Source organism: Pristiophorus japonicus, chromosome 9, assembly GCF_044704955.1.
Source record: "Pristiophorus japonicus isolate sPriJap1 chromosome 9, sPriJap1.hap1, whole genome shotgun sequence".
Taxonomy (NCBI): Eukaryota; Metazoa; Chordata; class Chondrichthyes; family Pristiophoridae; genus Pristiophorus; species Pristiophorus japonicus.
In genome coordinates this window covers 210,069,439-210,096,575 of record NC_091985.1, presented here as the reverse complement: position 1 = coordinate 210,096,575, position 27,137 = coordinate 210,069,439, and the positions used below count along the sequence as shown (strand labels likewise).

The window sequence follows — 27,137 nt, the reverse complement described above, 5'->3', positions numbered from 1 at the left end:
TGGGACCGGGCCGGTGCCAGACCAGAGAATTTTCCGGAACTCGGGAGGTCAGCTGCTGACAGCAACCCGGACATGTCCTGTGCATGCATGGGGAGAGAAATGGCGGGGAGGGGAGAGAAGCTGCGAGATAGGGAGAGAGCTCAGCCACAGAGACAGAGACAGAGACAGAGACAGAGACAGAGACAGAGACAGAGACAGAGACAGAGACAGAGACAGAGACAGAGACAGAGACAACTGATGCCGGACCAAGGTTGTTTCCAGACGAAAGAGACCCAGACTGGAGAGTACAACCTGTATATCTACATTTGCTAATGATACAAAGCTAGGTGGGAATACAATTTGTGAGGAGGGTACAAAGAGGCTTCAAGGGGATGTCGACAGGCTAAGTTAGTGGGCAAGAACATGATAAATGGAATATAGTGGAGAAATATGAAGATATCCAGTTTGGTAGGAAAAATAGAAAACAGAGGAAGGAGAGGGACCTGGGTACAAAAATCACAAAGTTAACATCAATTAACAAGCAATCAATTAAGAGAGCAAATTGTATGTTGGTCTTTATTACAAGATGATTAAAGTAGAAGAGGAAAGGCTTACTGCAGTTATATAGGGCCCTGGTGAGACCACACCTGGAGTATTGTGTACAGTTTTGATCTCTTTACCTAAAGACGGATATACTTACCATAGAAGGGGTGCAATGAAGGTTCATCAGACTGTTTCAGGGATGGGGGTGATTGTCCTATGAGAGATTGAGTAGACTAGGCCTACATTCTCTACAGTTTAGAAGAATGAAAGGTGATTGCATTGAAACCAGCAAAATTCTTACAGGGTTTGATAGGATAAATGTAGGGAGGATGTTTCCCCAGGCTCAGGAGTCTGGAACCAGGTGCCTTAGTCTCAGAACAAGGGGTCAGCTATTTAGAACTGAGATGAGGAGAAATTTCTTTGCTCAGAAAGTGGTGAATCTTTGGAATTCTCTCTCCCAGAGGGCTGTGGATGTTCAGAAGTTATGTATATTCAAGACAGACATCAATATATTTTTGGATATTAAGGGAATCGAGGGATTATGGGGATAGTGCAGAAAAATGAAGTTGAGGTAGAAGATCAGCCATGATCTCATTGAAGGCTCAAGGAGTCAAATGGCCTACTCCTGTTCCTATTTATTATCTTATGGTGACAGTAAGTAACAGGATAGGTCAAGTCAAACTGCAGGTGTACAGGTACAACCCAGGGGTCAGTCTGCCCAGTGACCAGAGGACACAGCAGGTTTACAGGTACAAACCCAGGGTCAGTCTGCCCAGTGACCAGAGGACACAGGTGGACATCACAAATTATCCATTCTGCCATCGACATCAGCATTGTGTTGGATCAATTGTTAAAAATGGTTCCTCATTGGTTATCTGTCAGAAATGGAAAACAAAAGCTATACCTGGTCATGAAATAGTCTGTGACTGATTCTATGGTGAAGTGCAGATCTCCACTCCCATTATATGAAGAGAGCTCGATGTGATGTAACCGAGTACTTTGAATCTCATTGATGCCACAATAGAAACAGTCTGTAATTTATAGAGAGCCAAAATGTGGAAGGAAAAAGATCTGGCTATTTCTATTTTTGTGTTTTCCATCCCTCCTGTCATCTCTCCTCGACACCTCCGCCCCTTCTCCCCCTCTATCTGCTTCCTTTGTTTTTTGTTCCTTTTTCTGATCAGCCAGCTCTCTCTGACAGTTATCCACTTTCTATCTATCTGTCCCCCTCTACCTTTCCTCCTTTCTCCCTATGGTCTCTCCCTAGCACGTGGCCCGATTTCTCTAACACAGCCATACCAGTCCACAGTCCCTCAAAAAGGCAATGCCAGGGCGGTGAGGGATCTTCCAAAAGAAACATAAGCAGGAGTAGGCCATTTAGCTCCTGGAGTCTGCTCCACCATTCAATACGATCATGGCTGATCTGATCTTGGGCTCAGCCTCACTTCCCTGCCTGCCCCCCCATAACCTTTTACTCCCTTATTGCTCAAAAATCTGTCTATCTCCGCCTTAAATATATTCAATGACCCAGCCTGCACAGGTCTCTGGGGCAGAGAATTCCACAAATTTACAACCCTCAGAGAAAAAATGTCTCCACATCTCAGTTTTAAATGGGCAGCCCCTTATTCTAAGACTATGTCCCCTAGTTTTAGTTTCCCCTATGAATGTAAATATCCTCTCTGCATCCACCTTGTCAAGCCCCTCGCTATCTTATAAGTTTCAGTAAGATCACCTCTCATTCTTCTGAACTCCAATGTGTATAGGCTCAACCGATCCTCATAAGTCAACCCCCTCATCTCTGGAATCGACCTAGTTAACCTTCTCTGAACAGCCTTCAATGCCAAGTATATCCTTCATTAAATACGGAGACCAAAACTGTACAGAGTGCTCCAGGTGTGGCCTCACCAATACCCTGTATAGTTGTAGCAGGACTTCTCTGCTTTTATACTCTATCCCTCTTGAAATAAAGGCCAACATTCCATTTGCCTTCCTGATTACTTGCTCTACCTGCATACTAACTTTTTGTGTTTCATGCACAAGGACTCCCAGATCTCTGTACTGCAGCACTTTGCAATTTTTCTCCGTTTAAAGGATAATTTGCTTTTCTATTATTTCTGCCAAAGTGGATAACCTCACATTTTCCTACATTATACTCCAGCTGCCAAATTTTTGCCCACTCACTTAGCCTGTCTATATCACTTTGCAGATTTTTTGTGTCCTCCTCACAATTTGCTTTCCCACCCATCTTTGTACCATCAGCAAACTTGGCTACATTACACTCTGTCCCTTCATCCAAGTCATTAATATAGATTGTAAGTAGTTGAGGACCCAGCACCGATCCCTGCAGAACACCACGAGTCACTGTTTGCCAATCCTCTATCCATGCTAATTATATTACCCCCAACCCCGTGAGCTTTTATCTTGTGCAGTAACTTTTTATGTGGCACCTTATCGAATGCCTTCTAGAAATCCAAATACACCACATCCACTGGTTCCCCCTTATCCACCCTGCTCGTTACATCCTCAAAGAACTCCAGCAAATTTGTCCAACATGATTACCTTTGCCATGCTCCTCCTTTGCTGTGTGGGAAATCGGGGACGCTTCCAGTGTCCCTGACTACGATGTGTGCAGGAAGTATGTCCAGCTGCAGCTCCTGACAGACCGCATTGCGGCACTGGAGCTGCGCATGGATTCACTCTGGAGCATCTGGAGCGATGCTGATGATGTCATGAATAGCATGTTGAGTGAGTTGGTCACACCGCAGGTAAAGGTTACACAGGCAGATAGGGAATGGGTGACCAGCTGGAAGAGCAGTGGAAGGAAGGTAGTGCAGGGATCCCCTGTGGTCATCTCTCTCCAAAACAGATATACCGTTTTGGGTACTGTTGGGGGAGATGGGGGGCTCATCAGGGGAAGGCAGCAGCAGCCAAGTTCATGGCACCATGGGTGGCTCTGCTGCACAGGAGGGCAAGAAAAAGAGTGGGAGAGCTATAGTGGTAGGGGATTCTATTGTAAGGGGAATAGATAGTGTTTCTGCGGCCACAATCGAGACTCCAGGATGGTATGTTGCCTCCTGGTGCAAGGGTCAAAGATGTCTTGAAGCGGCTGCAGGGCATTCTGGAGGGGGAGGGTGAACAGCCAGTTGTCGTGGTGCATATAGGTACCAACGATATAGGTAAAAAAACGCGATGAGGTCCTACAAGCTGAATTTAGGGAGCTAGGAGTTAAATTAAAAAGTAGGACCTCGAAGGTAGTAATCTCAGGATTGCTACCGGTGCCACGTGCTCGTCAGAGTAGGAATTACAGGATAGTTAAGATGAATACGTGGCTTGAGGAATGGTGCAAGAGGGAGTGATTCAAATTCCTGGGACATTGGAACTGGTTCTGGGGGAGGTGAGACCAGTACAAACCGGACTGCCTGCACCTGGGCAGGACCGGGGGAGTGTTTGCTCGGGGTGTTGGGGAGGAGTTAAACTAATATGTTAGGGGAATGGCAATCTGTGCAGGAAGACAGAGGGAAGTAAAATGGGGGCAGAACCAAAAGGTAGAAAGGAGATGAGGAAAAGTGGAGGGCAGAGAAATCAAAGGCAAAAATCAAAAAGGGCCACATTACAACATAATTCTAAAAGGACAAAGAGTGTTTTAAAAAAAAACAAGCCTGAAGGCTCTGTGTCTCAATGTGAGGAGCATTCGTAATAAGGTGGATGAATTAATTGCGCAGATGGCTGTTAACGGATATGATGTAATTGGAATTACGGAGACGATGCTCCAGGGTGACCAAGGCTGGGAACTCAACATCCAAGGGTATTCAATATTCAGGAAGGATTGACAGAAAGGAAAAGGAGGTGGGGTAGCATTGCTGGTTAAAGAGGAGATTAACACAATAGTAAGGAAGGACATTAGCTTGGATGATGTGGAATCTGTATGGGTAGAGCTGTGGAACGCCAAAGGGCAGAAAACACTAGTGGGAGTTGTGAATAGACTACCAAACAATAGTAGTGAGTTGGGGATGGCATCAAACAGGAAATTTGGGATGTGTGCAATAAAGCTACAGCAGTTATCATGGGTGGCTTTAATCTACATATAGATTGGGTTAACCAAACTGATAGCAATACGGTGGAGGAGGATTTCCTGGAGTGTATAAGGGATGGTTTTTGTTAGCGTGAATGTTTTTTCGGAAGAATCACTCTTCACTCAAAGTCGGTTCCAACGCCAATGCGGCCTTTATTTTCGCTAGTGGGGAGGAAGCCTCAGGACTGGATCCAGGCACTTGTCTCCGACGAACAAAGAAACTCATCGATATTTATATGTTTTACAATAGTTCTTTACAGTTACTCAGCCCACTTCGGCTGGACACAATCCAATCATAACGATTATAGATTACATATAGGTTTCTTTAACCCAATAGAATTCCCCTGATACCTCAGGGGCTGTATGTTCGGTTTTTGTCAGCTCGGGCTGATTAATGACCTCGTTATGTGAGGCAGGTTCTCCCCTTATCTCTATTCCTCGGGGTTCGGCTGTGTGAAGTCACTGATTATACCAGTGTACTATAATAGTTCGTTATAAGTATCTTGTATCCAAGGCATTCCTGATAGTGGGCCTCACAGGGTCATTGCTCGGTCATTGCTCGATCAGCCCCAGTTCATTACTTGACTAACGGGGTTCTCATCATGCTTGGGCAGCCATTTTATATGTGGCCACTTTAAACTTATATGAGTTTAGATATATTCAGCAGGTGCCTAATGCCGACAACAGTTTTCTAGACGAATATGTCAAGGAAACAACTAGAGAGCTGGCCATCCTGGACTGGGTCTTGTGCAATGAGAGAGGATCAATTAGCAATCTTGTTGTGCAAGGTCCCTTGGGGAAGAGTCACCATATTATGGTAGAATTCTTCATTAAGATGGAGAGTGACACAGTTAATTTAGAGACTAGGATCCTGAAGTTCAGGAAAGGTAACTTCGATGGTATGAGACGTGAATTGGCTAGGATAGACTGGTGAATGATACTTAAAGGGTTAATGGCGGATGGCAGTGGCAGACATTTAAAGATCACATGGATGAACTTCAATAATTGTACATCTCTGTCTGGCGTAAAAATAAAACTGGGAAGGTGGCTCAACCGTGGCTAACAAGGGAGATTAGGGACAGTGTTAAATCCAAGGAATAGGCATATAAATTGGCCAGAAAAAGCAGCAATCCTGAGGACTGGGAGAAATTTAGAATTTATTATAGGCGGACAAAGGGTTTAATTAGGAGGGGGAAATTAGAGTATGGGAGTAAGCTTGCAGGGAACATAAAAACTGACTGCAAAAGCTTCTATAGATATGTGAAGAGAGAAAGATTAGTCCCTTGCAGTCAGAATCAGGTGAATTTATAATGGGGAACAAAGAAATAGCTAACCAATTGAACAAATACTTTGGTTCTGTTTTCATTAATAAAGACACAAATAACCTTCCGGAAATACGAGGGGACCGAGGGTCTAGTGAGAAGGAGGAACTGAAGGAAATCCTTATTAGTCAGGAAATTGTTTTAGGGAAATTGATGGGATTGAAGGCTGATAAATCCTCTCGCTATGAAGGCCAACATATCATTTGCCGCCTTCACCGCCTGCTGAACCTGCATGCCTACTTTCAATGACTGATGAACCATGACACCCAGGTCTCATTTCACCTCCCCTTTTCCTAATCTGTCACCATTCAGATAATATTCTGCCTTCCTGTTTTTGCCACCAAAGTGGATAACCTCACATTTATCCACATTATACTGCATCCGCCATGCATTTGCCCACTCACCTAACCTGTCCAAGTAACCCTGCAGCCTCTTAACATTCTCCTCACAGCTCACTCTGTCACCCAGCTTAGTGTCATCTGCAAACTTGGAGATATTACTCAATTCCTTCATTCAAATCATTAATGTATATTGTAAATAGCTGGGGTCCCAGCACTGAGCCCTGCGGCACCCCACTAGTCACTGCCTGCTATTCTGAAAAGGACCCGTTTATCCCGACTCTCTGCTTCCTGTCTGCCAACCAGTTCTCTATCCACGTCAGTACATTACCCCCAATACCATGTGCTTTAATTTTGCACACCAATCTCTTGTGTGGAACCTTGTCAAAAGCCTTTTGAAAGTCCAAATACACCACATCCATTGGTTCCCCCTTGTCCCACTCTACTAGTTACATCCTCAAAAAATTTTAGAAGATTTGTCAAGCATGATTTCTCTTTCATAAATCCATGCTGACTTGGACCGATCCTGTCACTGCTTTCCAAATGTGCTGTTATTTCATCTTTAATAATTGATTCCAACATTTTCCCCACTAGTGATGTCAGGCTAACCAGTCTATAATTCCCCGTTTTCTCCCTCCTTTTTTAAAAAGTGGTGTTACATTAGCTACCCTCCAGTCCATAGGAACTGATCCAGTGTCGATAGACTGTTGGAAAATGATCACCAATGCATCCACTATTTCTAGGGCCACTTCCCTAAGTACTCTGGGACACAGACGATCAGACCCTGGGGAGTTATCGGCCTTCAATCCCATCAATTTCCCTAACACAATTTCCTGACTAATGAGGATTTCCTTCAGTTCCTCCTTTTCGCTAGACCCTCGGTCCCTTAGTACTTCCAGAAGGTTATTTGTGTCTTCCTTTGTGAAGACAGAACCAAAGTATTTGTTCAACTGGTCTGCCATTTCTTTGTTCCTCATTATAAATTCACCTGAATTTGACTGTAAGGGACCTATGTTTGTCTTCGCTAATCTTTTTCTCTTCACATATCTAAAGAAGCTTTTGCAGTCAGTTTTTATGTTCCCGGCAAGCTTCCCCTCCTAATTAAACCCGTTGTCCTCCTCTGCTGAATTCTAAATTTCTCGCAGTCCTCAGGTTTGCTGCTTTTTCTGGCCAATTTATATACCTCTTCCTTGGATTTAACAATATCCTAAATTTCCCTTGTTAGCCAAGGTTGAGCCACCTTCCCCGTTTTATTTTTACTCCAGACAGGGATGTACAATTGTTGAAAATCATCCATGTGATATTTAAATGTTTGCCATTGCCTATCCACCGTCAACACTTTAAGTATCATTTGCCAGTCTATTCTAGCCAATTCACGTCTCATACCATCGAAATTATCTTTCCTTAAGTTCGGGATCCTAGTCTCTGACTTAACTGTGTCACTCTCCATCTTAATAAAGAATTCTACCATATTATGATCACTCTTCCCAAAGAAGCCTCGCACAGCTAGATTGCTAATTATCCTCTCTCATTACACAACACCCAGTCTAGGATGGCCAGCCCTCTAGTTCGTTCCTTGATATATTGATCCAGAAAATCATCCCTAATACACTCCAGAAAATCCTCCTCCATCGTATTGTTACCAGTTTGGTTAGCCCAATCTATATGTAGATTAATTTCGTCCATGATAAATGCTCTTCCTTTATTGCACGCATCCCTAATTTCTTGTTTGATGCTGGCCGCAACCTCACTATTACTGTTTGGTGGTCTGTGCACAACTCCCACTAGCGTTTTCTGCCTCTTGGTATTCCGCAGCTCCATTCTTTGCCCTCCACTTTTACTTTTCTTCTTTCTATCTTTTGCTTCTGCCCCCATTCTACTTCCCTCTCTCTCCCTGCAGAGGTTCCCACCCACCTGCCATATTAGTTTAACCCCTCCCCAACTTCATTAGTACCTATAGCCCCTTGATTATCCACTATTGGGATGTTCTTCGTGTCTTCTACCATGAAGACCGATACAAAATATTTGTTCAACATCATTTCCCTATTCTCCATTATTAATTCCCCAATCTTATTCATTTATGGAATGAGGATATCGCTGGCAAGGCCAGCATTTATTGGCCATCCCTAATTGCCTGTTGTTGTGTATAGAAGAACTCCACGAGGCTGAGTACTGTGAGCTAAACTTAGTGTGGCCTTAGTCTTCTTTATTACAACTTCAGAATGCTTAAACAGTATGGCAACCAAGCCTTTATACTGGCCCTGCACGTATGTGCAGGTGACCATTAGAATGCCAACAGTCGCACCCTCTGATGGCAAGTATTACATTTACATATATAACATCACTCCCCCACCCCCCCGCCCCAAAAAGTCTTCAGTCAAGTTATATACAAGTTGAGGCGATCCTGAGCTCTTCGCTCCCTGGTTAATCATCTAAGTTCAAACCCTGGCGTGTGTGAGTTGGTCAGACCATTAACGCACTGCACTGTAGCTGGTCTGACCGGACTGTCAGGAATGGTGGATTCATCCTTGTGATTGACAGAGAGGTCGATTGCTGGTTGGGTGTGTGTTAGTGGAACTTCGCTGGTGATGTCCTCTTCATGTCGTTCCTGGTTGTCAGTAAATCGTAATTTGGTCTGATTTAAATGCTTTCTGCACGTTTGGCCATTTAACAGTTTGATTATAAACACCCTATTCCCTTCCTTGGCCAAAACAGTGCCAGCAACCCACTTGGGACCATGACCGTAATTCAGGACAAACACAAGGTCGTTGACATCAATGTCACGTGAAACAGCCGCGCGATCGTGGTACATGTTCTGCTGGTGGTCACTGGGTTTCCACATGATCATTAAGTTGTACAGGGCCTTGGTGAGGCCACACCTGGAGTATTGTGTACAGTTTTGGTCTCCTAACTTGAGGAAGGACATTCTTGCTATTGAGGGAGTGCAGCGAAGGTTCACAAGTCTGATTCCCGGGATGGTGGGACTGACCTATCAAGAAAGACTGGATCAACTGGGCTTGTATTCACTGGAGTTCAGAAGAATGAGAGGGTACTTCATAGAAACGTTTAAAATTCTGACGGGTTAAGACAGGTTAGATGCAGGAAGAATGTTCCCAATGTTGGGGAAGTTCAGAACCAGGGGTCACGGTCTAAGGATAAGGTGTAAGCCATTTAGGACCGAGATGAGGAGAAACTTCTTCACCCAGAGAGTGGTGAACCTGTGGAATTCTCTACCACAGAAAGTCGTTGAGGCCAATTCACTAAATATGTTCAAAAGGGAGTTAGATGAAGTCCTGACTACTAGGGGGGTTAAGAAGGAAGGGGGTACTGAATTTGCATGTTCAACCATGAACTCATTGAATGGCGGTGCAGGCTAGAAGGGCCGAATGGCCTACTCCTGCACCTATTTTCTATGTTTCTAAGATCCGGGAGAACAAGAGAGAGCCTGGTTTTGAGGGCTCTCTTCATTAACAATTCTGCCGGGGGAACCCCGGTAAGCAACTGATGTTGCGTCTGGTAACTGAGCAGAATGCGATACAAGCGGGTCTGCAGGGAACTGTCTGTCACGCGTTTCATGCTATGCTTGATTGTTTGGACTGCCCGCTCCGCTTGACCATTAGACGCGGGCTTAAACGGAGCAGACCTGACATGGTTGATGCCATTGCGGGTCATAAACTCATTGAATTCCAAGCTGGTGAAACATGGTCCATTGTCGCTGACAAGGACGTCTGGCAAGCCATGGGTGGCGATCATGGCCCAGAGGCTTTCAATGGTGGCTGTGGACGTGCTGGGTGACATGATTACGCATTCAATCCATTTGGAGTAAGCGTATACTACTACTAAAAACATCTTTCCTTGAAAGGGGCCGGCAAAATCTATGTGGGTTCTGGACCACGGTTTGGAGGGCCATGATCACAGACTCAGTGGAGCCTCCCTTGGTGCATTGCTCAGTTGTGAACAAGTGTTGCACTGATGCATGCATGACTCCAAGTCCAAGTCAATGCCGGGCCACCAAACATGCAACCTGGCAATTGCCTTCATCATGACAATGCCTGGGTGGGTACTGTGTAGGTCGCGTATAAACGTTTCTCTGCCTTTTTTGGGCAAAATTACGCGATTACCCCATACGAGACAATCCGACTGGCTTAATTTCATCTTGCATTTCCCTGGGAACGGCCGACCAGTTCCCATTTAGGATGCAACTCTTTACTAACGATAGCACAGGATCCTGGTGACCCCTCGCTCTCAAAAGCATCCATGACCAATAGTAAGTCTGTGGGCTGCGCCATTTCAACCCCAGTGGTGGGTAATGGTAGCCGGCTGAGAGCATTGGCACAGTTTTCAGTGCCTGGTCTGTGGTGGATAACATAGTCATAAGCAAATAATGTTAGTGCCCATCTTTGGATGCGGGACGAAGCATTGGTGTTTATACCTTTGCTCTCTGAAAACAGCGAAATGAGCAGCTTGTGGTTAGTTTCAAGCTCAAACCGAAGTCCAAATAGGTATTGGTGCATTTTCTTAACCCCATATACACATGCTAACACCTCTTTCTTGACCATACTATAGGCTCTCTCAGCCTTAAACGGAGTTCTAAACGTGTATGCAACCGGTTGGAGGTTGCCTGATACATTGGCTTCCTGTAACACACAGCCGACCCTGTACGATGAGGCGTCACAAGCTAGCACTAAACGTTTACATGGGTCATAGTGTACAAGTAACTTATTTGAACATAGCAGGTTCCTGGCCTTCTCAAAAGCTGTGTCTTGATTTTTGCCCCAAACCCAGTCATCACCCTTACATAGCCACATGTGCAAAGGTTCTAACAACGTGCTCAAGCCAGGTAGAAAGTTACTGAAATAGTTGAGGAGTCCCAGGAACGAACGCAGCTCCATCACATTCTGTAGTCTGGGTGCATTCTTGATGACCTCTGTCTTTGAGTCCGTGGATCTGATGCCGTCTACTGCAGTCTTTCTCCCCAAAAATTCGACTTCTGGCGCTAGGTAAACAAACTTGGAGCGTTTCAGCCTGAGTCCCACTCTGTCTAGGCGACTCAGAACATCTTCCAGGTTGTGTCGGTGTTCAATGGTGTCACGATCGGTGATCAACATTTCGTCTTGAAACACAACAGTGTGCGACACAGATTTCAGCAAACTCTCCATGTTTCTCTGGAAAATGGCTGCAGTTGAGCGAATCCTGAAAGGGCATCTGTGGTATATACACAGCCCTTTGTGTGTGTTGATGCACGTCAGTCTTTTCGAAGATTTAGCCAGCTCCTGTATCATGTAGGCAGAGGTTAGGTCCCCCCCTCCCCCGCTTAAGTTGCAAACAGGTCATCCGCCTAGGGCAGCGGCTACTGGTCCTGGAGTGAGATTCACTTATTCGTTACCTTGTAGTCTCCGCAAATTCTGACCGTGCCATCGTTTTTCAACACAGGAACAATTGGACTGGCTCACTCATTGAACTCGACTGCCGATATGATTCCATCGAGTTCGATCTCGACTTTCTCCCTCATCATGGATGGATCTGCCTGAGCCTTGTGATGGACGGGCCGTGCATTGGGGCCTAGATGGATTTGTACCTTGGAGCCTGTGAAGTTGCCGATGCCTGGTTCGAATAGCGACGGAAACTTGCTCAGCGTCATCCACTCAAGATAGTGCTTTGATGTCGTTCCAATTCCATCTAATCTTTTCTAGCCAGCTTCTGCCGTAGAGCGATGGGCCATTGCCTGGAATAATCCACAGTGATACGTCATGCGCAGCTCCATCATACGAGACCTTCACTGCCGCACTTCCAATTACTGGAATGAGCTCTTTGGTGTCGGTACGCAGCTTTGCATTAATCAGGCTCAGTTTGGGCCTTTGTGCCTTATTGTCCCACAGTTTCTCGAAAGCCTACTGGCTCATTATTGACTGACTTGCACCCGTGTCCAACTCCATAGATACTGGAACTCCATTTAATTTGACTTCCAGCATTATAGGAGGGCTCTTGGTGGTGAAGGTATGTACTCCATACACTTATTCCTTGGGTTGAGTTGCCTGTGCTGCGTGATCGGTGCCGGATCAATCATCATCTGCCACGTGGTGTGTCGCAGCACGTTTGCACATTTGCTGGAGGTGCCCCATTGTTGCGCAGCCTTTGCACACGTAGTGCTTGAACCGACATTGATGGGCCCGATGATTACCCCCGCAGCGCCAACACGGTGCTAATGGATTCACATTCACCCCCGATGGCAGACTCTGAGTCATCACGGGTGTTGCAGCCGCAGACGTATAGGCCCTGCCATATGCAGTTCAGCCTGCTGGCAACGTCATTTTATGCACTTGTCGGTGAGCTTCAATGTTGAGAAGATATCTGTTTGGTGTTATCGTCCATGGCCATGCATGCCTGGGCGATCGCGAAGGCCCTGCTCAGGTCTAGGGTTTCGGCAGCCAGCAGCTTTCGAAGAATGACCTCGTGGCTGGTGCCCAGCATGAAAAAGTCCCACAGCATTTCCCCCAACGCAGCTCCAAAATCGCAAGGTCCCGCGAGGCATCTCAGGTCGGCAACATAATCCACCACGTCCTGGCCCCCGGAGCGATGGTGCGTGTAAAAACGATACCTGGTCATGAGGATACTCTCCTTCGACTTGAGGTGGTCCCGAACTAGAGTGCACAACTCTGTATATTCCTCTCCGTTGGTTTTGTCGGTGCGAGCAGATTCTTGATGAGGCCGTATATTTTAGGCCCACAGCTGGTGAGGAGAACCGCCCTGCACTTCACCGCATTAGTGTCTCCTTCCAGCTCGTTGGCCATGAAGTACTGGTCGAGATGCTCGATGAGGGCTTCCCAATCATCACCCTCTATGAATCTCTCTAATATTCCAACGGCAGCCATGGTTGCGTGAAGGTTCGTATTCTATTACTTGTCGCCAATTGTGTAGAAGAACTCCACGAGGGTGAGTACTGTGAGCTAAACTTAGTGTGACCTTAGTCATCTTTATTACAACTCCAGCGTGCCTAAACAATATGGCAGCCAAACTTTTATACTGGCCCTGCTCATGTGTGCAGGTGACCATTAGGACTCCAACAGTCGCGCCCTCTGGTGGCAAGTATTACATAGTTACATACATAACACCGGTGAGAAGATGGTGGTGAGCCACCTCCTTGAACAACTGCAGTCCGTTTAGTGACCATATTCCCATAGTGCTGTTAGTTAGGGAGTTACAGGATTTTGAACCAGCGACCATGAAGGAACAGTGATCTATTTCCCAGTCAGAATGGTGTGAAACTTGGAGGAGATGATGTTCCCATGCGCCTGCTGCCCTTGTCCCTCTAGGTGCTGGAAGCCTTGGGTCGTTTCTGCATCTTGTAGATGGTACACACTGCAGCCAAGGTACACTGGTGGAATATTACCGAATAGAAAAAACTGGTCTGTTAAAACATTTAAACAGCAACCAACAACAATCCCAGTTTATAACTGATACGCTCATAATAAAGGATGAAACTGAGTACTTTGTATAATGACCTTAGCTCCTTTAATAAGACTCCAGAGTGCAGGTACCTCATGGGTGGCCTGCTTATATACCGTGCTCCCAAGGGATGCTGGGATCCCTTGGGACTCCAACAGGTAGGCCCTCTGGTGGTAGTGTAATACAGGTTACAAGGGGTTAAATACATAACATCGCTCCCCCCGTGAAGTCAACCCAGTCGCACGGCCTGCCTGACTAGGACCTCAGGCAGGCCGTGCATAGCAAACATGGGTTCGTAGGCTTTCAATAGTGGCGCTGGACGTGCTTGCAGACGTTATTGCACATTCAATCCATTTTGAGTAAGCGTCCATGACAACCAAAAACATTTTGCCTAGAAATGGGCCCGCATATTTCACATGGATCCTAGACCACAGTTTGGAGGGCCACGACCACAAACTTAGCGGTGCCTCTCTGGGTGCATTGCTCAGCTGAGAGCAAGTGTTGCACTGGCGCACACATGACTCTAAATCTGAGTCGATGCCAGACCACCACACATGGGATCTGGCTATGGTTTTCATCATTACAATGCCTGGGTGGGTGCTGTGCAGTTCACAAATGAACGTATCTGCCTTTCTTTGGCAAGACCACGCGATTGCCCCACAACAGACAGTCTGCCTGAAGGGACATTTCGTCTTTGCACCTGTGGAACGGCTTAATTGCTTCCTGCATCTCCGCTGAGATGCTGGACCAGCTCCCGTGGAGGACACAGTTTTTTTTACCAAGAACAGTAAAGGATCCTGGCTGGTCCTGGCTGGGACTTTTCATTTTCGAATGCATCCATTATCATGAGCAAGTCCGCAGGCTGTGCCATTTCCACCCCGGTGGTGGGCAATGGCAGCTGACTGAGAGCATCTGTGCAGTTCTCTGTGCCCGGTCTGTGTGAGCGGCATCTTTGGATGCGGGCAGAGGCATTGGTGTTAATCCCTTTGCTCTCAGAGAACAACGATATGAGCGGCTTGTGGTCAGTTTCAAGCTCAAACTTGACGCCAAATAAGTACTGGTGCATTTTCTTTATCCCATAAACGCACACCAGAGTCTCTTTCAATCATGCTGTAGGCCCTTTTGGCCTTGGACAAATTCCTGGACACATAAGCGACCGGTTGCAAAATCCCTGATTCATTAGACTGTTGTAACACACACCCGACCCCGTATGACGACGCATCGCAAGCAAGCACTAATCTTTTACAAGGGCCATACAGAACACAACAGATTTCTGGCTTTCTTAAAGGCAGCCTCTTGTGAATTCCCCCATACCCAGTCATTTCCCTAGCAGGGTGCTTAAACCAGGTCGGAAATTACTCAATTAATTAAGGAGTCCCAGGAACGATCGCAGCTCCATCACATTCTGTGGTCTCGGCGCGTTCTTGATGGCCTCCGTCTTGACGTCGGTGGGTCTGATGCCGTCTGCTGCGATTCTTCTTCCCAGGAAAACACACTTCGAGTGTTTCAACGTGAGCCCCACGCGATCCAACCGATTAAGAACCTCTTCCAGAATCTTCAAGTGCTCAATGGTGTCCCGGCCTGTAACCAGTATGTCACCTGATAGTCTGCATCCCAGAGTACTTAAGGAAGAGGCCCTAGAAATAGTGGCTGCATTGGTGATCATTTTCCAACAGTCTATCGACTCTGGATCAGTTCCTATGGACCGGAGGGTAGCTAATGTAACACCACTTTTTAAAAAGGGAGGGAGAAAGCGGGTAATTGTAGACCGGTTAGCTTGATATCAGTGGTGGGGAAAATGTTGGAATCAATCATTAAGGATGAAATAGCAGCGCATTTGGCAAGCAGTGACAGGATCGGTCCAAGTCAGCATGGATTTATGAAAGGGAAATCATACTCGACAAATCTTCTGGAATTTTTTGAGGATGTAACTAGTAGAGTGGACAAGGGAGAACCAATGGATGTGGTGTATTTGGACTTTCAAAAGGCTTTTGACAAGATCCCACACAAGAGATTGGTGTGCAAAATCAAAGCACATGGTATTGGGGGTAATATACTGATGTGGATAGAGAACTGGTTGGCAGACAAGAAGCAGAGACTCGGGATAAACGGATCCTTTTCAGAGTGACTAGTGGAGTGCCGCCGGGCTCAGTGCTGGGACCCCAGCTCTTTACAATATACATCAATGATTTGGATAAAGGAATTGAGTGTAATATCTCCAAGTTTGCAGATGACACTAAACGGGGTGGCGGTGTGAGCTGTGAGGGGGACGCTAAGAGGCTGCAGGGTGACTTAGACAGGTTAGGTGAGTGGGAAAATGCATGGCAGATGCAGTATAATGTGGATAAATGTGAGGTTATCCAATTTGGGGGCAAAAACGCAAAGACAGAATATTATCTGAATGGTGGCAGATTAGGAAAAGGGGAGGTGCAATGAGACCTGGGTGTCATGGTTCATTAGTCATTGAAAGTTGGCATGCAGGTTCAGCAAGCGGTAAAGAAGGCAAATGGTATGTTGGCCTTCATAACTAGGGATTTGAGTATATAAGCAGGGGGGTCTTACTGCAGCTGTTTCGGGCCTTGGTGAGGCATCACCTGGAATATTGTGTTCAATTTTGGTCTCCTAATCTGAGGAAGGATGTTCTTGCTATTGAGGGAGTGCAGCGAAGGTCCACCAGACTGATTCCCGGGATGGCCGGACTGACATATGAGGGGAGACTGGATCAACTGGGCCTTTATACATTGGAGTTTGGAAGGATGAGAGGGGATCTCATAGAAACATACAAAATTCTGATGGGACGGGACAGGTTAGATGCGGGTAGATTGTTCCCGATGTTGGAAGTCCAGAACCAGACGACACAGTCTTAGGATAAGGGGTAGGCTATTTAGAACTGATATGAGGAGAAACTTCTTCACTCAGAGAGTTGTTAACCTGTAGAATTCTCCAGTTCATTGGATATATTCAAGAGGGAGTTCGATATGGCCCTTACAGCTAAGGGGATCAACGAGTATGGAGAGAAAGCAGGAAAGGGGTACTGAGGGAATGATCAGCCATGATCTTATTGAATGGTGGTGCAGGCTCGAATGGCCAAATGGCCTACTCCTGCACTTATTTTCTATGTTTCTATGAGGCGCCTTAGTTTGGCGACATAGCTCGCCACTTCCTGGCCCTCTGCTCATTAACACATGTAGAACTGATATCTCGCATCAAAACGCTTTCCTTAGGATTTAGGTGCTCTCGGACCACCATACACAATTTTTCATAGGATTTAGCTGTTGGTTTTGCCGGTGCTAGGAGATTCTTCATGAGGCCATAGGTTGTTGTCCCACAGCCAGTTAGGAGGATCGCCCTTCGTTTGGCAGCGTTCTCGTCTCCTTCCAACTCGTTGGCCACAAAGTATTGGTCGAGTCTCTCCACGAAGACCTCCCAATCGTCCCGTTCTGAGTACTTCTCCAGGATACCAGTTGTTCCTTGCATTTTCACGCTGTTGTTCATTACCTCGTCGCCAATTGATACGTTTATAATAAAGGATGAAACTGAGTACTGTGTACAATGAGCAAGTGTGACCTTAGCTCTTTCAATAAAACTCCAGACTGCAGGTACTTCGTGAGTGGCCTGCTTATATACCGTGCTCCCAAGGGATGCTGGGATCCCTTGGGACTCCAACAGGTAGACCCTCGGGTGGTAGTGTAATACAGGTTACAAGGGGTTAAATACATAACAGTAATGGTTCACATTAAGAACACACATGAGATAATAACAAGGCATTGTTGTGTGTATTGTACCACATTGTAATGCCAGAATCCCGGAGAGTTTGGAGGGAACATGATGAATGGTCTGAGAATAATTGTGTTCAAGGCAGGAGGTTAAGAGTGACCAATGGCTATGCTCCCGGAAGTGCAAATACACCCCGCTAATACAGCTCTGCGGGACAGAGGGAACAGACAGAAGGGCAGACATAGATTGACAGACTTTCCAATCTGGTGTCCATTCCATTATAACCACATATCGCGACCGCTACTGCAGACCCGGGATCCCAGGATGGAGAAAATAACAACCTTCGCAAATAAATGAAGGGACACCTGATCAGTGAACTCCTGGTAAACTAGGGGAAGGAGTAAGAGCTGGAACTCCAAATAGAGAAATGCCACTGACTAAAAAGGATTACATTCCAGAACTTACTGTCCATAAAGTTAAACCTGTGGGCTGAGGACACAGGAGTTAATCTATCAGTAAATCTTTGATGGTTGTGATGGCCCCCGTGAGACACCACAGTGGATCCCAGCAGAGGATCCGGCTGTCGATCCACACAGACCATGCAGGGAGTGCAAGGTACGGATGAATTATTTCATGGCTCTTTAAAGAGAGGAAACATCCCCCTATCGCAGAGGACTTGTCGTGTTGTAATTATCTTTTTCTGTTGCATAGTGTCAGAAACAGAAATCAACGGGAGATGATGTCCCACTCTGTAAATGAACTCTTTGACACATTTCCATGCATTTCCTTTCTTAATTTACAAAGATCACAACTCCATTAGTCAACAGTCTGCCAGTTTTTAGTGAGGCTTGAAAGGTTTTACTGTGAAGCTACACTTGCCCATCTCTCTATGTGTCACTGTATTTGGATTGTGTTAAACAACAGTCCTAATATCTCGCCGACATCCATTATAATTTTTGAAATGTTAGATTGTACTTGAAAAAAGTTGAGTTTGAATCTGACAATTCTGAATTTGGGAGCTGTTAAATGATTTTTGTTTTGCACATAACTCTATGGTGATGTGATCAGTCATAGCAAATCAAAAGATGCTGCTATTTACTTAACACAACTAAATAATTCTACAAGGATGCTATCACAGTCTTCCTCATTATTAACTACACCACCCAATTTTGTGCCATCTGCAAATTTTGAAATTGTACCTCTGATTCTCAAGTCCAAATCAATTATGTAAATGGTGAACAGTGATCCTAGCAGCGATCCCTGTGGAACACCACTTCCCATCACCCGCCCATCTGAGTAAATATCTTTAACTCATCCCATTACTTCGACTGGACATAGAAACATAGAAACATAGAAAATAGGTGCAGGAGCAGGCCATTCAGCCTTTCTAGCCTGCACCGCCATTCAATGAGTTCATGGCTGAACATGAAACTTCAGTACCCACTTCCTGTTTTCACGCCATACCCCTTGATCCCCCGAGTAGTAAGGACTTCATCTAACTCCCTTTTGAATATATTTAGTGAATTGGCCTCAACTACTTCCTGTGGTAGAGAATTCCACAGGTTCACCACTCTCTGGGTGAAGAAGTTTCTCCTTATCTCGGTCCTAAATGGCTTACCCCTTATCCTTAGACTGTGACCCCTGGTTCTGGACTTCCCCAACATTGGGAACATTCTTCCTGCATCCAACCTGTCCAAACCCGTCAGAATTTTAAACGTTTCTATGAGGTCTCCTCTCACTCTTCTGAACTCCAGTGAATACAAGCCCAGTTGATCCAGTCTTTCTTGATAGGTCAGTCGCACCATCCCGGGAATCAGTCTGGTGAATCTTCGCTGCACTCCCTCAATAGCAAGTATGTCCTTCCTCAAGTTAGGAGACCAAAACTGTACACAATACTCCAGGTGTGGCCTCACCAAGGCCCTGTACAACTGTAGCAACACCTCCCTGCCCCTGTACTCAAATCCCCTCGCTATGAAGGCCAACATGCCATTTGCTTTCTTAACCGCCTGCTGTACCTGCATGCCAACCTTCAATGACTGATGTACCATGACACCCAGGTCTCGTTGCACCTTCCCTTTTCCTAATCTGTCACCATTCAGATAATAGTCTGTCTCTCTGTTTTTACCACCAAAATGGATAACCTCACATTTATCCACATTATACTTCATCTGCCACGCATTTGCCCACTCACCTAACCTATCCAAGTCACTCTGTAGCCTTATAGCATCCTCCTCGCAGCTCACACTGCCACCCAACTTAGTGTCATCCGCAAATTTGGAGATACTACATTTAATCCCCTCGTCTAAATCATTAATGTACAATGTAAACAGCTGGGGCCCCAGCACAGAACCCTGCGGTACCCCACTAGTCACTGCCTGCCATTCCGAAAAGTACCCATTTACTCCTACTCTTTGCTTCCTGTCTGACAACCAGTTCTCAATCCACGTCAGCACACTACCCCCAATTCCATGTGCTTTAACTTTGCACATTAATCTCCTGTGTGGGACCTTGTCGAAAGCCTTCTGAAAGTCCAAATATACCACATCAACTGGTACTCCTTTGTCCACTTTATTGGAAACATCCTCAAAAAATTCCAGAAGATTTGTCAAGCATGATCTCCCTTTCACAAATCCATGCTGACTTGGACCTATCATGTCACCATTTTCCAAATGCGCTGCTATGACATCCTTAATAATTGATTCCATCATTTTACCCACTGCTGAGGTCAGGCTGACCGGTCTATAATTCCCTGCTTTCTCTCTCCCTCCTTTTTTAAAAAGTGGGGTTACATTGGCTACCCTCCACTCGATAGGAACTGATCCAGAGTCAATGGAATGTTGGAAAATGACTGTCAATGCATCCGCTATTTCCAAGGCCACCTCCTTAAGTACTCTGGGATGCAGTCCATCAGGCCCTGGGGATTTATCGGCCTTCAATCCCATCAATTTCCCCAACACAATTTCCCGACTAATAAAGATTTCCCTCAGTTCCTCCTCCTTAATAGACCCTCTGACCACTTTTATATCCGGAAGGTTGTTTGTGTCCTCCTTAGTGAATACTGAACCAAAGTACTTGTTCAATTGGTCTGCCATTTCTTTGTTCCCCGTTATGACTTCCCCTGATTCTGACTGCAGGGGACCTACGTTTGTCTTTACTAACCTTTTTCTCTTTACATACCTATAGAAACTTTTGCAATCCGCCTTAATGTTCCCTGCAAGCTTCTTCTCGTACTCCATTTTCCCTGCCCTAATCAAACCCTTTGTCCTCCTCTGCTGAGTTCTAAATTTCTCCCAGTCCCCAGGTTCGCTGCTATTTCTGGCCAATTTGTATGCCATTCCCTTGGCTTTAATACTATCCCTGATTTCCCTAGATAGCCTTCATTCCCGTGCCAACAGGATTGCTGTACCAGACAGGAGGGGCAACACTTAAGGGTCTCTGATTCCCATTTCCCTTCTTTCTGGTGGATGATGGAGGTGCCACTGTGTGTAATGTGCATGTCAGTAAGAATTGTCTGCAAAGGATTAATCAGCACTTTCTCATTGGAGATGTTAATCAATGGAACCTTTTAGACACGGAATTATAGATTTTGTACCAAAGATCAATTTAGGATTGAAGTAAAAGGTCATAATTTTATTGTAAAATAATTCAGGGACTCTCATCAGAAATTACGGGGAAAGACCAGGCAGTGGTTCTTAAAGGAACACAGCAGCCCGACAAGTCAAACAGCTATTTATCCAGAATATTAAACTCCAACCCAGTTATAAGGTTATTAATATCAGCAAAAACAAAACCCAACTGTCATAATGAAGATGGTTCAGTCTTGGATGTGACTAAGAGCAGAATCCAACCCCTGCAGACACAGGTGAACTCGCTGGTGTGTCAACAGGTTATATAATCGATTAAATCCCTTTTCACACACGGAGCAGGTGAACGGCCTCTCCCCAGTGTGAATTCGATGGTGGGCCAGCAGGTTCGATGATCGATTAAATCCCTTTTCACACACGGAGCAGGTGAACGGCCTCTCCCCAGTTTGAATTCGCTGGTGTTTGAGAAGGTCGGATGTACGAGTGAATCCCTTTCCACACACGGAGCAGGTGAATGGCCTCTCCCCAGTGTGAACTCGATGGTGTGTCAGAAGGTTGGATGAATGAGTGAATCCCTTCTGACACACGGAGCAGGTGAATGGCCTCTCCCCGATGTGAACTTGGTGGTGTGTCAGCAGGTGGGATGACCGAGTGAATCCCTTCCCACACACAGAGCAGATGAATGGCCTCTCCCCGGTGTGACTGCGTTGATGATTTATCAGGTCAGATGAATAATTAAATGCCTTTGCACAGTCCCCACATTCCCACGGTTTCTCCATGGTGCAGGTGTTCTTGTGTCTCTCCAGGTTGGACGATCAGTTGAAGCCTCGTCCACACACAGAACACGTGTACGGTTTCTCCCCGCTGTGAATGGTGCGATGTTTTTTCAGGCTGTGTAACTAGTTAAAGCTCTTTCCACAGTCAGTGCACTGGAACACTCTCACTCGAGTGTGTGTGTGTCTTGGTGCTTTTCCAGTCACACTGATGTTTGAAATCTTTTCCCACAGACACAACAGACAAACATTTCTCCTTCCACATTGAAAGGCCGATGATATTGGGTTCCTGATGAATGGAGTGAGTGTGTCAGACCTGGATGTGATGTTGGGTGTGAGTTTGCGGCCTGTAAATGCTGCCCGCCTTCTCTCACAGCCTGGAACAGCAGTTTACAAAAGCCCTGACTGTGAGTCCAGGATAGAAATTCACAACATTCTCTCCTCCTGGCCCAGGGAAAGTACCGCGCATGCGCCCTGCTGCCCCCTCAGCCTCCCAAGATGGCGGACGTCCCCCGGATTGTCACCGGGAGAAAGCCCCGCAGCTGCCCCCCCCCCGCCCGGGGAAAGGCCGGAGCCGCAGGTTCTTGTTCGGGGCCTGGGCCCGCACCGTCCGCGCATGCACAGCTCACACTGCCTGGGTGATTGACGGCAGCTCTCAACCAATAGGAAGAGCGGGGGCGGGACTGGAGGACCGAGCGGGCGGTGGGTCCTCCAACCAATCAGAGTGTGCGAGGGGCGGGGCTGAGCCCGGGTCTCCCTCACTGAGCATGCGCGGGCGGTGAAGACGGAGCTCGGTGCTTCCGGAAGGCGGTAGGAGATTATGGGCGCTGCGGGGAGATATGGACCCGGGGGTGGGCTGGGAATCTTCATAAACACCCGGTGTAGGCCTCAGGCGTAGAATCAGAGCCCGCAGCCCCCCTGTTTGTCCCGCAGTGACAGGCCCGGGTCAGCGGGGTCACTGGCCGCCATCTTCCACAGGCGGAGTTACGGCGCATGCGCGGCCCTTGGCCAGGAAGAATGAGTGGGCGGGGCTTCAGGGTTCCAGTCACGTCACAGACAGACCCTCGGAGCGAGGGAGACTTGGTCCACTCAGTGTGTTCTCACGTGACTGAACAGTCCAATCTGGGAATTACAGTCTCTGTCACAGGTGGGACAGACAGACAGTGGGTGGGGAGTCTGGTTTGCCGCATACTGGTTCCGCTTGATTTCTGCATGCTCTCGGTGACGAGACTCGAGGTGCTCAGCGTCCTCCTAGATGCATAGAAAATAGGGTGCAGGAGTAGGCCATTTGACCCTTCGAGCCTGCATCACCATTCAATGTGATCATTCACCTCAGTACCCTTTTCCTGCTTTCACTCCATACCCCTTGATCCCTTTAGCAGTCGGGGCCACATCTAACTCCCTCTTGAATATATCCACTGAACTGGCATCAACAACTCTCTGCAGTAGAGAATTCCACAGGTTAACAACTCTCTGAGTGAAGAAGTTTCTCCTCATCTCACCCCTTATCCTTAGACTGTGTCCCCTGGTTCTGGACTTCCCCAACATCGGGAACATTCTTCCTGCATCTAACCTGTCCCGTCCCATCAGAATTTTACCTGTTTCTATGAGATCCCCTCTCATCCTTCTACACTCCAGTGAATACAGGCCCAGTCGATCCAGTCTCTCCTCATATGTCAGTCCTGTCATCCCGGGAATCAGTCTGATGACCATTCGCTGCACTCCCTGAATAGCAAGAACGTCCTTCCTCAGATTAGGAGACCAAAACTGGACACAATATTCCAGTTGAGGCCTCACCAAGGCCCTGTACAACTGCAGGAGGACCTCCTTGTTCCTATACACAAATTCTGTAGCTATAAAGGCCACCATGCCATTTGCCTTCTTCACCGCCTGCTGTACTTGCATGCCAAATTTCAATGACTGATGTACCATGTCACCCAGGTCTCGTACCTCCCCGTTTCCTAATCTACCGCCATTCGGGTAATATTCTGCCTTTGTGTTTTTGCCAGCAAAGTGGATAACCTCACATTTATCCACATTATACTGTATCTGCCATGCATTTGCCCACTCACCTAACCTGTCCAAGTCACTCTGCAGCTTCTTAGCATCCTCCCCACAGCTCACACCGCCACTCACTTAGGGTGGTCTTTGGCCAGGGACTCCCAGGTGTCGGTGGGGATGTTGCACTTTATCAGGGAGACTTTGAGGGTGTCCTTGAAACATTTCATCTGCCCACCTGGGGCTCGCTTGCTGTGTCGGAGTTCCGAGTAGAGCGCTTGCTTTGGAAGTGTTGTGTCAGGCATGCGAACAATGTGGTCTGCCCAAAGGAGCTGGTCGAGTGTGGTCATTGCTTCAATGCTGGGGATGTTGGCTTGATGGAGAAGACTGACATTGGTACGTCGGAAGGAAGCCAGCATCGCGAGACCTGAGCGGGCGCGGGAGCACAAAGGGCAGCGGCAGCTTGGAGCAGCGGCCAGCTGCAGCAGGGGCAGAAAGTAATAAAAGAAGTAAAAAGAAATCGAAGTGTGACATCACAGCCAAGCGCGTAAGTGATTGGTGATTGGCTGGTGGATTGGTGGGTAATTTATCTCTTTCTTTTCTTAAAAGTAGGTAACCTTTGGCATTGTTGCCAAATTAAGTTAATTTAAGGATTAAGGCATGGCAGGAGAGCCCAGACCCATGTCATGCTCCTCCTGTGCTATTTGGGAAATCAGGGACACTGGAAGTGCTCCCTGACTATGTGTGCGGGATGTGTATCCAGCTGAAGCTCCTATCAGACCGCATTGTGGCACTGGAGCTGCGTATGGATTCACTCTGGAGCATCTGCGATGCTGAGGATATCGTGAATAGCACGTTTAGTGAGTTGGTCACATCACAGGTAAAGATTACAAAGGCAGATAGGAAATGGGTGACCATCAGGCAGAGCAGGAGTAGGAAGATAGTACAGGGGTTCCCTGTGGTCATCTCCCTCCAAAACAGTACCACTTTGGATACTGTTGGGGGAGATGGCTCATCAGGGGAAGGCAGCAGCAGCCAAGTTCATGGCACCATGGGTGGCTCTGCTGCACAGGAGGGCAGGAAAAAGAGTGGGAGAGCTATAGTGGTAGGGGATACTATTGTAAGTGGAATAGATGGTCGTTTCTGCGGCCGCAATTGAGACTCCAGGATGGTATGTTGCCTCCCTGGTGCAAGAGTCAAGGATGTCTCGGAGCGACTGCAGGGCATGCTGGAGGGGGAGGATGAACAGCCAATTGTCGTGATGCATATAGGTACCAATGATATGGGTAAAAAAAACGGGATGAGGTCCAACAAGCTGAATTTAGGGAGCTAGGAGTTAAAACAAAAAGTAGGACCTCAACGGTAATAATCTCAGGATTGCTACCAGTACCACGTGCTAGTCAGAGTAGAAATAGCAGGACAGTTAAGATGAATACGTGGCTTGAGGAATGGTGTAAGAGGGAGGGATTCAAATTCCTATGACAGCGACACTGAAACCGGTTCTGAGGGAGCTGGGACCAGTACAAACCAGACAGTCTGCATCTGGGCAGGACTGGAACCGATGTTTGCTAGTGCTGTTGGGGAGGGCTTAAACTAATATGGCAGGAGGATGGGAATCTATGCAGGGAAACAGAGGGAAGTAAAATGGGGGCAGAAGCAAAAGGTCGAAGGGAGATAAGGAAAAGTGGAGGGCAGAGAAATCAAAGGCAAAAATCAAAAAGGGTCACAGTACAACATAATTCTAAAAAGGACAAAGTGTGTAAAAAAAAAAAACAAGCCTGAAGGCTCTGTGTCTCAATGCGAGGAGCATTTGTAATAAGGTAGATGAATTAATTGCACAGATAGCTGTTAACGGATATGATGTAATTGGGATTACGGAGACATGGCTCCAGGGTGACCAAGGCTGGGAACTCAACAACCAGGGATATTCAATATTCAGGAAGGATAGACAGAAAGGAAAAGGAGGTAGAAACATAGAAAATAGGTGCAGGAGTAGGCCAATATGCCCTTCTAGCCTGCACCGCCATTCAATGAGTTCATGGCTGAACATGCAACTTCAGTACCCCATTTCTGCTTTCTCACCATACCCCTTGATCCCCTTAGTAGTAAGGACTACATCGAACTCTTTTTTGAATATATTTAGTGAATTGGCCTCAACAACTTTCTGTGGTAGAGAATTCCACAGGTTCACCACTCTCTGGGTGAAGAAGTTCCTCCTCATCTCGATCCTAAATGGTTTACCCCTTCTCCTTAGACTGTGACCCCTGGTTCTGGACTTCCCCAACATTGGGAACATTTTTCCTGCATCTAACCTGTCTAAACCCATCAGAATTTTAAACGTTTCTATGAGGTCCCCTATCATTCTTCTGAACTCCAGTGAATACAAGTCCAGTTGATCCAGTCTTTATTGATAGGTCAGTCCCGCCATCCTGGGAATCAGTCTGGTGAACCTTCGCTGCACTCCCTCAATAGCAAGAATGTCCTTCCTCAGGTTAGGAGACCAAAACTGTATACAATACTCCAGGTGTGGCCTCACCAATGCCCTGTACTCAAATCCCCTCGCTATGAAGGCCAACATGCCATTTGCTTTCTTAACTGCCTGCTGTACCTGCATGCCAACCTTCAATGACTGATGTACCATGACACCCAGGTCTTGTTGCACCTCCCCTTTTCCTAATCTGTCACCATTCAGATAATAGTCTGTCTCTCTGTTTTTACCACCAAAGTGGATAACCTCACATTTATCCACATTATACTTCATCTGCCATGCATTTGCCCACTCACCTAACCTATCCAAGTCGCTCTGCAGCCTCATAGCATCCTCCTCGCAGCTCACACTGCCACCTAACTTAGTGTCATCCGCAAATTTGGAGCTCCTACATTTAATCCTCTCGTCTAAATCATTAATGTACAGTGTAAACAGCTGGGGTCCCAGCACAGAACCATGCGGTACCCCACTAGTCACTGCCTGCCATTCTGAAAAGTACCCATTTACTACTACTCTTTGCTTCCTGTCTGACAACCAGTTCTCAATCCATGTCAGCACACTACCCCCAATCCCATGTGCTTTAACTTTGCACATTAATCTTTTGTGTGGGACCTTGTCGAAAGCCTTCTGAAAGTCCAAATATACCACATCAACTGGTTCTCCCTTGTCCTCAAAAAATTCTAGAAGATTTGTCAAGCATGATTTCCCTTTCACAAATCCATGTTGACTTGGACCTATCATGTCACCTCTTTCCAAATGCGCTGCTATGACATCCTTAATAATTGATTCCATCATCTTACCCACTACCGATGTCAGGCTTACCGGTCTATAATTCCCTGTTTCCTCTCTCCCTTTTTTAAAAAGTAGGGATACATTG

General features: G+C 46.6%; 1 protein-coding gene and 1 pseudogene across 1 annotated transcript; one reads left to right on the top strand and one right to left on the bottom strand.

The window, feature by feature from the left end:
• Nucleotides 1-21,231: 21,231 nt before the first annotated feature.
• On the bottom strand, nt 21,232-21,780 carry LOC139274103 (zinc finger protein 774-like). Its single transcript, XM_070891148.1, has one exon. It carries the CDS (start codon nt 21,778-21,780, stop codon nt 21,232-21,234), a length of 549 nt encoding a protein of 182 aa, XP_070747249.1.
• An 883-nt stretch (nt 21,781-22,663) lies between these two features.
• The window catches only part of LOC139273578 (zinc finger protein 774-like), a 35,986-nt pseudogene continuing 31,512 nt past the window's right edge, over nt 22,664-27,137 (top strand).

Coding starts and splice junctions, on each gene's coding strand:
- LOC139274103 (XM_070891148.1), bottom strand. CDS start 21,780: ATGGAGAAACCGTGGGAATGTGGGGACTGTGCAAAGGCATTTAATTAT.